This window comes from Neopelma chrysocephalum, unplaced genomic scaffold (genome assembly GCF_003984885.1).
Source record: "Neopelma chrysocephalum unplaced genomic scaffold, ASM398488v2 Primary Assembly neopelma1_347, whole genome shotgun sequence".
NCBI lineage: Eukaryota > Metazoa > Chordata > Aves > Passeriformes > Pipridae > Neopelma > Neopelma chrysocephalum.
Window position 1 is genome coordinate 1,261,066 of NW_020898011.1, and position 13,798 is coordinate 1,274,863.

General features: G+C 50.6%; 1 protein-coding gene across 3 annotated transcripts in view; it reads left to right on the forward strand.

Moving 5' to 3' along the window:
* Positions 1-13,210, forward strand: part of CTBP2 (C-terminal binding protein 2) — a 138,822-nt gene extending 125,612 nt beyond the window's left edge. For all 3 annotated transcript variants that reach the window (XM_027705727.1, XM_027705728.1, XM_027705726.1), the window contains 8 exons: positions 844-998; positions 2,596-2,740; positions 6,213-6,419; positions 7,647-7,861; positions 8,260-8,390; positions 9,096-9,223; positions 9,975-10,092; positions 11,653-13,210. In XM_027705727.1, the coding sequence (XP_027561528.1) occupies positions 844-998; positions 2,596-2,740; positions 6,213-6,419; positions 7,647-7,861; positions 8,260-8,390; positions 9,096-9,223; positions 9,975-10,092; positions 11,653-11,833 (1,280 nt within the window). In that variant the 3' untranslated portion in view covers positions 11,834-13,210. The remainder of the gene's footprint in view (positions 1-843; positions 999-2,595; positions 2,741-6,212; positions 6,420-7,646; positions 7,862-8,259; positions 8,391-9,095; positions 9,224-9,974; positions 10,093-11,652) is intronic.
* The last annotated feature ends 588 nt before the right edge of the window (positions 13,211-13,798 follow it).

Genomic DNA, 13,798 nt, shown 5'->3' on the forward strand with positions numbered 1-13,798 from the left:
CTGCAGCCCTTAGTGGTGATCAATTCTTTCCTCACCTCAACCTGGAGAATGATGGGTATACAAAGTAAGCTGAGCTCCTTTGCCGTTTCCACCATGGAACTTTTGGTAGTTGGTAATATATCAGAGTATAACCCTCTATGCTAAAGGGGTCTTCAGCGTCTTGCTCTTCCCATGATTTTCCAGTAATCCCTTTTTAAGTAGTTCTCTGTTTGTGCTTGTCTTTCTGAAGTAGTCAAAATGGTAAAGTCATTCCTTAAAAAAACAGATAAAGTGCCAGCATGTGTCTGTGTAACGAAACCCCGGCCCTCCTGCAGTCAGGGAAAAAATGACTGTTGGCTTGGGTTTCACTCCTGAGGTGCCGAATATCCCGGGTGAATAGTCCAGCAGCTCTGGTGTGAGCAGTTTGTTTGAGACATGGCCTGTGTCACGGTCGGCACAGTGGAGATACATCCTCAGGAAGTCACAGGTGGCTGAAAGAGGGCTGTCCACCCCTGTCCTGGGAGCGAGCCCCACGGGGTGTCCTCTCCAATGGGGGCAAAACCGCAGCTGTGTTCCCAGAGAGAAATCTGGGCCTTGTGCGAAACTTCACACGGCATCGCCATCATCCCCCGAAACTTGTACAGGAACATGGTGCTAGTAATGCCAAGGCCATGGGTTTGATCCCTGTGTGGGCCATTCATTGAAGAGTTGGACTCAATGACCTTTGTAGGTCCCTTCCAACTCAGAAGATTCTGAAGCCCCTCATCTGACACAGGATGCACGCGCGGGTGCCGCTGCTGCCGCTGCTGCCGGGGCACCTTCCCTGTGCCTCTGGTGTAAACTCCCCACTCCTTCTGCTCACAGGTATCCGCCCGCAGATCATGAACGGCCCCATGCACCCCCGGCCCCTGGTGGCACTGCTGGATGGCAGGGACTGCACCGTGGAGATGCCCATCCTGAAGGACCTGGCGACGGTCGCGTTCTGTGACGCACAATCAACTCAGGAGATTCACGAGAAGGTACCTGGAGATGTGGGGAGGGAGCGGTGGGATCTGGGATTCCTCTTCCAGTTCTTCTTTAAAGCACCATCCAGTGCCTAAAGAGTCTCAAAGAGAGCTGGAGAGTGACTTTGAACAAGGGCCTGGAGGGACAGGAAAAGGGGAATGGCTTCAAACTGACAGAGGGCAGGGTTAGATGGGATATTGGGAAGGAATTCTTGGCTGTGAGGGTGGTGAGGCCCTGGCACAGGTTGCCAAGAGAAGCTGTGGCTGCCCCATCCCTGGAAGTGTCCAAGACCAGGTTGGACAGGGCTTGGAGCAACCTGGGATAGTGGAAGGTGTCCCTGCCTGTGGCAGTGGGTGGAACTGGATGATCTTTGAGGTCCCTTCCGACCGAAACCGTTCTGTGGTTCTACTGTTTTTGAGAAGAAAGTGCACAAAGCTGCACTTGGAGTCGATGAACAGAAAACATCAACAGAAGCCGCTGCAGATTAAAATTCATTGAGGCTGTTTTAGAAGCCAGATGTTATTTTGGGAAAAAAAAAAGTCACCTTATCTCTTTGCATCAGGTTTTTTAGATCAATATTATTAACATTTCTCATGCTTATTGAAGTCTGTGGTGCTGTTGCTGTGGCTTTGGTGACACCATCCCACCTGCAGCTGGTGGGTCTCTTCAGGTGCTGGGTGCACCTGCAGCAGCTCATCCCTCCCCAGCAGGGAGTGGGGGAGGTTTGATCATCATTCAGGAAGACCTGTGCTGTGTGGATGAGTGTTCCTTCTTGGAACCTCAACTACCTGTAAATACTTCTCTTAAAAGTATTCTTCATGCACATTTAGATAACTCAAATGAGATTTGAAGTGATCAGAGATCACTTCCATGATCTGGAAAAGAGGGATACAAATAGAATCAGTGCTGATTTTGCAGATATTAAATGTGGGAGAAGGAGGATGGAGGCTTCTGTGAGACATTGATAGGGGAGCCAGTCTTGGAGGGTTTGGTTAAGTCTTGGGTTTCCAGAGCACTGAGGTAACTTATGGTGAGCATCAATTAAGGTCTGAATCTTCACTGAAGAGGACAAAGCACAGCCCTGTGTGACTGTGCAGCCTCACACAGAGCTTTTCAGGTCCTTTTGAAAACAGACAGGAAAGGTTGATGTGAACAGTGATGGGTGTCTGAACTGCTGACATGCAAAAGGAGGTTGAGGTGTGGTGAGTGACACACAGTCATGTTCAACCAACAGACACTGCTGCAAAACCTGATTCTTTGTTCAAAGCAGAATTACAGCTGGTTGGAAGCAGAGGGACCAGCAGATAACCACATGGAAAAGGGTCCAGGTGAGCAGCAGAGCAGGCTCGGTGTTCCTCTGCCTGCTCTACTCAGATGTAGCGTCATAATTTTCAGATATTCATCAATTCCCATTCCCAACGGGAAGGGCCTCGGTGTTGGTGGGTCACACCTCTGACGGTTTTGGTGACAGTGGGAAGTGCTGGCTGGAGTCTGACAGTAGGTCAGCAGTAAAGATGTACAATTCCCTGTGTCATATTCCTGATTCCAGGGGCTGCAGGTGCCCCTGCCAGGCGTGTTCTGGTGGCTCCTGACCTCTCTGTTGTGTTGCAGGTATTAAACGAGGCTGTGGGGGCGATGATGTACCACACCATCACTCTGACCCGGGAGGATCTGGAGAAGTTCAAGGCCTTACGGGTCATTGTTCGAATAGGCAGCGGCTACGACAACATCGACATCAAGGCTGCAGGGGAGCTCGGTAGGTCTCAGTTCTGCACCCTCCTTCCTTCTCATGTCCTTCCAGGTCTTCAAAATCAGCACAAGCACCTGCTGCTCCCGTGGGACTGTGCTGGCACAGCGGAGTTCAAGGCAGGGCCTCCCAGAGGTTGTTCAACCCCCGCAAAAGGGGTTGATTCAGCCTCTAAAATTACAAGTGCAGCTTAAATTTTTTTGAACCTAGAGAATGTTATAACAAGAAAACTTGACCATGAAGTAAACAAAGTGGTGCAGCTTTAGAAGGCAGCTTTTAGGCTCATGCCGTGTTTAAAATGGCCCCATCCAAGTCCCTCGTTCCTACTCTGTCCTTGGTTCCAGGTGCCCCCTTCTACCAACAGATATTTGTATGGCAGTTCTATTTCTGGCACAGGAGAGTTGATACAGCCTTAGAAAAATTGGAGGAAGGGTGTTTTATTATATTTTGTTAAGCAAGATTAGCCTCTTGATCTGGTCTCTGAGTCATGCCCACTCCGCTGGGAAGGTGCTGTGTCAGATGGTGGAGCAGGAATTGTGTGTAGGGTTGTTGCTGCCTCCTTTGCCATCTCATCAGTGGTGCCTCTGGAACTTGAAAAAGGCATTTTATGTGGGTCCATGTTGCATGGACTGCCAAAATATGGAGGGTCACATTGTCAGACAGGGCCATTCAATTTCCAAACCAGCTGCACGGAGCTAAAGTGTATCCTTGATTTTAGCAGCTAAGTTACAATGGGTTTTGATCATCTGATTCCAAGATTCAGTCTATCAAGCAGCCCTGCAATCGTGTTTGGGATATGTTGTATTAAAGGTTATCTCTGGGGAAGTGAAGAATAACAGCTATTTCACCTGAGCCGTTTTCCAGAGATAATTGCGATAAGAGAGTCTCAAATAGTCATTCCTAAAAAAGCAATTCTCAATATAGTGAATTGTTTTCTTTTTTTCAAGAGGAGAACAGTGTCTTCCCAGTGTAATGGTTTCTTCATGTTTTTAACTCTTATTGTTATTATCCATTATAGCAATGTTCTGAGGCTTTGAACATCAGGAAAAGAAAGATATAAAGAATAAAGTAATGGGATACTGCAGCATAATCCTTCTTTTTATACTTGGCAAATTGGGTGGCCAAATGATGTGGCTTCAAGTAGAAAATGTAATGACTCCCCACAAATGTAGCGTAAAGTTTAATTGGTATTGCTTTCCATAAGGTGGATTTTAAGCTGCACAGTCAATAAATGACCGGAGTCTAAACACGGTGCCAGCGGCCACCGCACTGCCGGGGCTGGGGGTCGGTCTGGACCCCTTAAAACACACCCCCAGAACAAGAGTCTGGGGTTGAACCACCCTCTGTGGGTGTTTATGGGGCACAAGAGCAAATACCAGTGTAAGGAGCTTGTGGGAAAGGCAGCACAATGTCCTCCAGCTCTGTGAGTGCTGGTCCCTCACAAGGGGACAGGGCTGGACTTGGCCTCCAGCTCTGAGGTCTCCAGCACAGGAAGGATTTGGAGCTGTTGGAACGAGTCCAGAGGAGGCCACCAAGGTGCTGAAAGGGCTGGAGCACCTCTGCTATGAGGAAAGGCTGAGAGAATTGGGTTTGTTCAGCCTGGAGAAGTGCAGGCTTTGGGCTGACCTAACTGTGGCCTTCCAGTACCTGAAGGGAGCCTTCTGGAAAGATGGAGAGAGACTATTTACAAGGGTGTGGAGTGACAGGACAAGGGGCAAGGGCTTCAAACTGAAAGACAGTAGGTTTAGATGAGACAGTAGGAAAAAATCTTCTCTGTGAGAGTGGTGAGGCCATGGCACAGGTTGCCCCTTGCACAGGAAGCCCCATCCCTGAAAGTGTTCCAGGCCAGTTGGACAGGACTTGGGGCAACCTGGTCCCATGGAAAGTCTTCATGACCGTGGCAGGGGGTGGAATAAGATGGTGTTTGAGGTCCCTTCCAACCCAAACCATTCTGTGATTCTATGATTCTGAGTGCTGGCAGGGCTGGTGGAGGGACCTGTGGCTGACAGGGAGCCCTGCCCAAACTGCCCATCACCCTCCAGCCACCTTCTCTCTTCTCTCCCTCCGGGAGCAACCACAGCCTCTGCCTGCAGACAGGAGCAGTTCAGGTGGTACTCAGATGTGTGATTTTCTTGGGAAACCCTCCTTCCCCCTCCATTAGGGACTCAGGCAGGTGGGCAGTGTGGCTTCTGGGCTGCACTCACTCCCTGACACAAATCAAATGTTCCCTTCTTGGAAGACATGGGAATGTAAAATGAGACAGCTTTACGAGCTCATGGTGTCCAGAGCATCCTGTCCTGTCACCTGAAGGGCAGAGGAGGCAGACAGTGATTTCAGGGATTGATCACTGGGGTTTTTTCACCCTGTAGAGTCAGTCAGTTTTTCTCCCAGTTTCCACAGGTCTTCCAAACAGCCACAGGGTGGAAAGCAGGTTCAGAAACAGAAAAGCAGCTCCTGGGAGCAGGGATATGGGGATGAGAAACAGATTTTGGATTTTGAATTAGTGCTCCTCACAGTGGAAGAGGATTTTCTGAATATCTTACTCTGTCTTTATCTCCTATTTTTTCATGGTTTCTACCCAAAGGCCCCAGTAAAGCACTTAAATACACATGCATCTTTAAGGTGTGTTTAAATCATGTGGAATCTGGCCAGGTATAAGCATGTGCTTAACTGCTCTGCTAAATAGGTGTGAAATTAAGCACAGCCTTGCACCCCTTACTGAGCCAGGGCAATGACCAGGGAGGCATTTTCAGGGAACTTCATCCTCTTAGCTCCGAGTGGGACATGGTGGCTTAACATAAACCTTTTGTGACAAAGGAAGAATAGGTCTGTCCTTGAGGCCAAGGCAGTGGCTGTGTGCAGTGGCAGTGCTGGGTTGGGAGAGCTGTTCCAGCGTGACTGTGCTTCCTGTGCTTCCCAAATTTTGGGAAAGTCTCCAGATTTCGTGGCAGGAGCAATCAGTTCCTCCTGCAGGAGCATGGGTGGGTGTTTGGGTCGGGCAGAGGCTGGTGGTGCCATGGTGGTGGTGTCACCTCAGGTCTTGCCAGGAGGTGTTTCAAGGCCACTGTTTGGTGGGTGTTGGTGGAAGGGAAAGCTGGTCCTGCCACACCAAGCTGGGCACCATCCAGCTCCAGGGCACCAAGTTATTGCCCTCTAAATCATGCCAGCATGATTTAAGTCACCTTGAAGGTAGATGGAAGTTAACAAGAATAAGACTTTATGGTGCAACACAAACCTTTGCTGCTGGAGTTAATCCTGAGTAACTGAGACTCCTTACTCTAGACATACACGGGGGGGGGAGCATCACTGGTGGTTTTTGCAGAGATTTCAGGCTGCTACACCTGAACCACACACGTCCTTGGAAAACATTACTCCAAATGCTCAGAAGAATGGGCTGGTTGGGCGGTGTGGGGGTGAAGCCAGGAGCCCTCTCCCTGCCTCGCCGGGCCGCGGTTGTAATTTGTAATTCCTGCTTCCCCAGGAATCGCCGTCTGCAACATCCCGTCGGCGGCCGTGGAGGAGACGGCCGACTCCACCGTGTGCCACGTGCTCAACCTGTACCGCCGGAACACGTGGCTGTACCAGGCGCTGCGGGAGGGGACGCGGGTGCAGAGCGTGGAGCAGATCCGGGAGGTGGCCTCGGGCGCCGCCCGCATCCGGGGGGAGACGCTCGGCCTCATCGGCTTCGGTAGGTGGGCGAGGGGCTGCGTGAGTGGGGTGTGGATCACCGCCCTGGGAGGGACTCAAGATGGGCATTTCCAAAACCAGAACCACCACAGTGGATCGGTGTGAAGTAGGGGGAACATCCCACACTGGTTTTTTGGCATGGGAGCTGTTTGTGAGCTGTGTTTGGATCTTTGGAGGAGCGCTGGTGAAACCCTGGGACCACACCTGGTAGTGCTGCTGTTCTCTTCCCCAAAAAACCCCATCCCTGAGCCACAGCTGCACCAACCCAGCCCTTCCCGAGCCACTCTGCCCTGCACGGTGGCAGGGCTGTGTAAAACAGGTTTTCTTAAGTTCACCCATAGCTGTAGAGTTTCAGCATCAGCTAATTAATGCAAAAAGCTCATATGAGCATGTTTAACTGGGGAAGCTGAGGCAGGGTGGGTGAGGTTAGAGCAGGAGATCCAGGTTAGCACAGGTCTGTCTGGCAGGGCTGTGTGCTCCCAGCTGGATGTCCATCCAGACATCCAGGTGATGTCCCCTGGTCAACCACAGATCTCCAGGGCACTGGGATGGATTCAGGTGTGTGCAAACATGGGGGGATGGTGCTGTGCACCACTGACTGGGCATGGGCTGGGTTCCACACTGCTCCTACCTGGAAAAACGAACAGATACAGAAATAATGGAGGCTTGGCACACTGGGCACACGGAGCTCCTGGTGGGAGCAGGCAGGAAAGTCTCCAGCAATGCTGCAGACATCTCTCCTCAGCACAGCAGGCATAGTAGTCCTTCACTTGCAAGCCATGACAGTTATGCCCAATCAACCAGCCCTTCACAAGGGGCTGACAGCCCTACCAGAGACAAGTTGCCTAAAAAAGGATGCACTTTTTTCCTTTCCTTTTCAGGCTTTTTTTGGTAGACACAACCCAGCAGAGGACTGGATGTCCAGAGCTGCACAGTGGGTTTTCCCCACCAGCCCTGCCATGTCCATGGATGGTGCCCAATGTTGGAATGGCCATGAGCTGGCAGGGCTCTGATGGCCCTAAAAATTTTAATAGAAGCATCTCACATTTGCTAGAGCCGAGCACAGCCCTCCCTGTGCAAAGGGCATGGCTTTGCCCTCCAGCCAACATCCATCCAGGGGCTGTCTGGGGAGTCCAGGTGGTCCCAGGGGACCCTGATGACAGTCCTGCTGGAGGCTGGAGGGAAGCTGGGACTCAGGTAAGTCACGCTGTCTTTGCTCTGCCCACAGGTCGCACTGCGCAGGCGGTCGCGGTCCGGGCCAAAGCCTTCGGCTTCAACGTGATCTTCTACGACCCGTACCTGCAGGACGGGATCGAGCGGTCCCTGGGGGTCCAGCGGGTCTACACCCTCCAGGACCTGCTCTACCAGAGCGACTGTGTCTCCTTGCACTGTAACCTTAATGAACACAACCACCACCTTATCAACGACTTCACGATCAAGCAGGTAACTCACCCCGTGTGCACGGCCACAGGGAGCTCTGTGGTGGGCACAGCCTGAGTGCCCGTGCTGGCCATGGATTCCTCTGCTCCCAGAGTGAGCCAGCACCTCAGTGCCTGTGGGCACCTCCAAAATAGCTGTTGGCACCCAGCTCTGCCTCCACACGATGTTTGGGAGGGGTGAGCCCTATGCCCATGGTGTGGAGGTGATGGCAACAGTGGGGTTTGTTTGCCAACACAAGATGGACTTCCCATAGAAAACCCATGTGCACTGGGATGGGGGTTGCCCTGAGGCTGGAACACAGTCACTTGGCACGAAAAACAGGATGCTGTCCTAGCTGGAGACAGCACCCCAGGGGTTAGGATGGGGTCACTGCTCCCAGCTCACTCCGTCTCTCCCGGCAGATGAGGCAGGGAGCGTTCCTGGTGAACACGGCGCGCGGGGGGCTGGTGGACGAGAAGGCCTTAACTCAAGCCCTGAAGGAGGGACGGATACGAGGGGCTGCGCTCGACGTGCACGAGTCCGAACCCTTCAGGTAAAGCTCTGGCTTTACTGTGCCTGCCCTTGGGATGGGGTCACTGTCGTGGCATGGACGGGGTACCCAGCACCCACCGTGTGTCACAGCCCCTTTGCACACAGCCCCAGGGGTTGGTTGTAACTGGGAGTGCAGCTTCTCCCACCACAGAAAAACATTAAGTACAGAAAGTGTGCTCCTCCACAGGGGGAACCCCTTGTCCGCCCCCTCCCACCCTGGGCTGGGTGACCCACGGCTGTGTCCCCACACTGCTGCAGACACCCCCAGGCATTTACTGTGTTGGAGCATGAAAACCAACCTCCCCATGGGTTGATTTTTGATCCCCGTTGGCTTTCTTCTGGTGCGTTTTCAGTTTGAGCCCTTAACAGGAGCTGTCGTCCTTCCCTGGTGCATCCATGGCCATTTGGCACATGGCTGGCACAACCCTGTCAGGCTCCTCTCGCCTGGGTGCTGCAGGTGAGGGGCCAGGGAATCATGGAATGATTTGGGATGGAAGGGACCTTAAAGATAATCCAGTTCCAACCCTTTTGCCACAGGCAGGGACACCTCCCATCAGACCAGGTTGCTCCAAGCCCCATCCAGCCTGGCCTTGGAAGGAGCGTTGCATCTGCAGGGGGCAGGCCACGAGCCTTTTGCTGTTCATAACATCTTTTATTCTCTCTTCAAACATTGATTATTCTTTTCTCTCTTTCCCCCTGCTCCCAGTTTTGCTCAAGGCCCGTTGAAAGATGCTCCCAATCTCATCTGTACCCCCCACACGGCCTGGTACAGCGAGCAGGCGTCACTAGAGATGAGAGAAGCTGCTGCTACCGAAATCCGGCGCGCGATCACAGGTACCCGGCACAGAGGGATGCTGGGCTTGGCTCCTGTGTGTGCCTGGAACGGGAGCTGGGAGGGGAAGAGACAGGGCTTCACCCTGCCTGTGTCCCAGCAGGGGACTGGGAAAGGGATCTGACCCCGATTTACTTCGCTGCAAAAGAGCTGAGAAAGCAAACTTTACTTTCCTGTCATTTGGGGATGTTCGTGGTTGGGTGAGGGTTTTTGGTGGGGTTTTGAGGTTTGTTTATTTTTAGTGAATGGGACAAGGACTGGTATCTGTGACTGGAGAGAAAGGGACTGGGAAGCAGGGAATCTGCTCAGTTCTGGTGCTAACCCACAGAGTGGTGCAGACCACAGCCACTGCATTCCAAAACCAAATTCCAAGGCAATGAAAGCACCTGTGCCCAACTCTTGCTGTAACTGAGCTTGCTCCAAGGTGGTGGGTACAATACTCCAGCAAATGGGTGGTTATCTTGTCCTAAAAGTTGGCCTCCTTGTGAAGGTGGAAGGCACAGCTTCCTGTCTGCTTCCAAAGCAGTGGGCTCAAGGGAACAGCTTTCCTGAAAGCACAGAGTTGGGATTAAGGATGGGAAACTGGTATCCAACTTTGCACCTCAGGACAGCCAAAACATCCTCCTGAAACAAGGGAGATGAGATTTTTTTCCCACCCATCCTTATGCTAAGAAATATAGAGAAATTATAAAAATTATAGTTTATTAGAAAGTGATAAGCCTGACACAGACCTACCTTTATCCCCAACTCCAGGGCGCATCCCAGAAAGCCTAAGGAACTGTGTGAATAAGGAATTCTTTGTCACAACGGCTCCATGGTCAGTAATAGACCAGCAGGCGATTCATCCCGAGCTCAATGGTGCCACGTACAGGTGAGTGGGAGAACAGGAGCACCCGGCGCCGCTGGCAGCAGCAAATTTGGGATCCCAGCTGTACAGCGACGGAAGAATCCCGGGTGACACCTGCTGCTGTGACCTCCCCCTTGAGAACCAGCTCTCACACTGCTGGGGATGCTGCCTGATGCAACCATGGGTGTATAAAGCCTCCCTGTTCCAGAGCCTGCATCCCGGTGGGCCAGGAGTCATTGCACAGTTCTCTGGAAGTGGGAGGACCCCCCCCCGACCCCTCCCCAAGCTGGACGTGGCTTCTGAACTGCAGAGCCAACTGCAGATGTGCTCTGTGCTCCTGTCCATGCACCAGCTGCTGTGAGCCTGGCCCAACTTATGGGTTAATGAGCCAGGAAAAAAGCTCCAAATATAGGGCCCTAGTCAGGTGACCTAATTTCCACCTAAATCCGAGATTAAGGGTTACTTACTGCTCTGTTTCAGATGGCTCCAAGCGTGCTGGTAGGAGACATCAGGCATAAGGACTGAGCTGGAGCATGGGCAGCCATTGCCAAAAATACTCTGAGATACAAAAAAACCCCCATGGGGCACATCAGGTCATGTCACAGGCAGTCAGGCAGGAGTTAATCCTGCAGCAGAGCCCCAAGGCCCCAAGCAACTCCTGTGCCATTCAGCCCACAGGCAGTGAGCGCTCACTCCGACCAGCAGAACATCCAGACCTGGATAGAGTGTCCCCCTGGTCCTGCTGCTGCCTGCTCCGAAACACAAGGGCAGTGCCATTACCTGAGCACAAGCCTTGGCTTCCCAGCTTAACCTCAGTCTCTGCAGGGAGCTTCATCCTGGCTAAGCTGCTCAGGATCCACAGCTCCCCTGTAAGCTTTACCTTCACCGGCAGGTAAAACCTCCCTTCCTCTCCTAGCTTCCTGTTCCACCTTTGCCTAAGGCAACACGAGTAGCAGGGAAGTGCTGTGGTGGGGGCCTCTCAGGCCCCCTGTGTCCACAAAGCTCCAGAGGGTTTTTGCCTCCTCGCCCCCATATCATGTCTTATCTTGGGCAGCTCAAGAAATGGTTGTTCTCCGTTCTCCAGCTCAGTATTGTTTCTTGGAATACGTGTAACTCCTCCTACTCCTGGAAAGGAAGATGGACTAGATCTGACCCCAGCTTTCAGCTGTGCTTCCTGTTACATGAAGAAGATGCAGTTCACCTTCCACACAACACAGGTGTAGGTGTTCAAGGGCATTCCCACACAGGGATAACTGAGTCAGCAAAGAGCACTGCAGATGGTTCCTTACCCGATTTTTCAAGGGAGAAAGGTCTCCCTGTGGTTCAGCAGCCGTTGGAAGGTACAGAACAAGCCACAGCACTGCTGTCGTAGCAGAGGACACTTACCCAAGGCACCGCACCCCTGGTTAAGTGTAACCCTGAGCCCCCCCTTGTAACTTAAAGGAAAACCCAAGGTGGTTCTAGAAGGGAAGTGGGATCTCTTTGCCGCTCGTTGTCTCCGTGGTCTCCGCGCTGGGCGTCGGGTGATCCGCGTGTGCCGAGCTCTGCCGTGACACTCCTGCCTCTCTCTGTCCCTTGTCCCAGGTACCCCCCCGGGATGGTCAGCGTCGCACCGGGAGGAATACCGGCAGCTATGGAGGGCATCATCCCCGGAGGCATCCCCGTCACTCACAACCTTCCCACAGTGGCACATCCGTCCCAAGCTCCATCCCCCAACCAGCCCACAAAACACGGGGACAACAGGGAACATCCCAACGAGCAATAGCAGATAATTTAAAAACCATTCAAAAAAACTTAGGACCAAGAGACATTGGAAAAGAAGTTATACATGAACTAAAAAAAAAAGAATTTGATACGAAATTTGTAATGTTGATTTTGGACAGACGCATCATTGGTGTTCCAGTGTTCCCGACAAAGCGACAGCAGCCAAGACTGGGGAGAAGCCCTGGAGAAGTCACCTCTTACTGCAGCGCTGAAAACTAGGATGTGATACATTAATGAGCAACTTCTGTTATTGTGTGTTGAGTTTCCTTCATCTGTGCATCAATCACATGAATAAAAATAGATTTTTTTTTCCCCCCCTCAATTCCTTGGGAAGGACAGGGCTCCTGCACTGTGCTCAGACCATTGAATTAAGCCATCTTTACAGAGTTAATGTAAGAGGAAACCATTATGTGGCTTCAGCCCTTTCCTTACTCTTGTGTCTGGTACCTCTCCTAACAGGAGGCAGCAGTCCTGGCTTAGAAGTGGAAGAAAAAAAAAGAAAAATAATACTACTACTATTCCTTTTTTTTTGCAGTCTCACAGGGCCAGTGCCGTGTAACAGAAGTTCTCCTGCCAGGTTTAAGTTCTAGCCATTCCAGCCGGGATCCGTGGGATGGGGAGGGCAGAAAGGGCTCCTGGCAACAGCCACTGCCCTCCCAGGCTAAGGAAAAACCAAACTGCCAGTCTCTTCTCTGCCCAATACACTGAATAAAGTAGCTGTGCATCCACCTACGCCCTGCAATGATGCAAGAAAAATAAAAGAAAAAAAAAAGAAAAAATAAAGAAAAAAAAAAGAAGAAAGTATTAAGTTTCACACACTATTTGTACTCAAATATATTTTCTCAGTTTTAAATCTGCAGCTATTTTATCAAGTGGAAAAAGTCTTGAGCTGGAAAGGGTTCAAGAATAATGTTGCATTTCCTTATGTCTCAGGAAACACTTTTTATGGTAACTTGTCAGACTGTCTATGAACAAAATCCACTTTTTTAGACATTGATAAAAGTCTTCTTTTCTTCACGTGATATTTTATACAAGAACACTTCAAGATGTGTTATTAGATGTGACTGATTTTAACAAATCCTATTAGATTTGTATCAACTAGTTACATGTTATATTCATAGTCTTTTGTGAATCATCGCCTTTTTGTTTTTAAAGATGGCCTGTTTTGAGCCTTTGTATGGGTACATTCCTGTTTCTGTGACAAAAAAAAAAAAAGAAAAAAAAGAAATCTTGAGCTGTCCCAAACAGACAAAAAAGAAACCAATGGCTATCAGTATGTTTTGTTTTAGTGTGTTACCGTTACTGTATTTGTTTATTGTAAAGGTGGACATTTAGCGTTCAGTGCAGTTTTCAATAAAAAGTGATAAAATTTCTATAATTTCTGGAAGGCAAGAGCTCTCGCTGCAACCTGGGGCTTGAAGACACTGAGAGTGCCCAAAGGTACAGAAATGTAAGTCTGGTCACACTTTGTGAGTATTTAAAACCAATGGGAAGGGAAGGTCCTTCCCACCTCAGACTCTTTATGGTAACAGGCAACCTCCGTAGAAAAGTATCACTGTGGTTTCCACTCAACTACAAAGGCAGCTACACCTCAAACATCTTTTGTACGTATTCAAGAACTGAAGCATTAACAAACCACTAGAGAATAAACTCCAAAAACATGCTTGAGAGGTGCTGGTGGCTTTGAGCCTCACTGGGCAAAAGGCCTGTTCTTGTTTCCACCCCTTCTTTTTCCCCTTGTGTCTGAGTTCTGCCCACATGGAGTTAAATGGGGCAAAGAGTTTGGTCTGGAAAGGGACTAAAAAAGCTGAAATCAAGAGTGTCTTAAGTTAAAAAACTCTGTATTCTGTTTGCTTTAAATTAAACTGAAAACTAATTACCATCTTCAAACAGTCTAAAAAAAGAGGTCACCTGTTGTAGAGGAGTGACTGCTCTCTGTCAGTGCTCAACATGGCCCAGCAGTGAA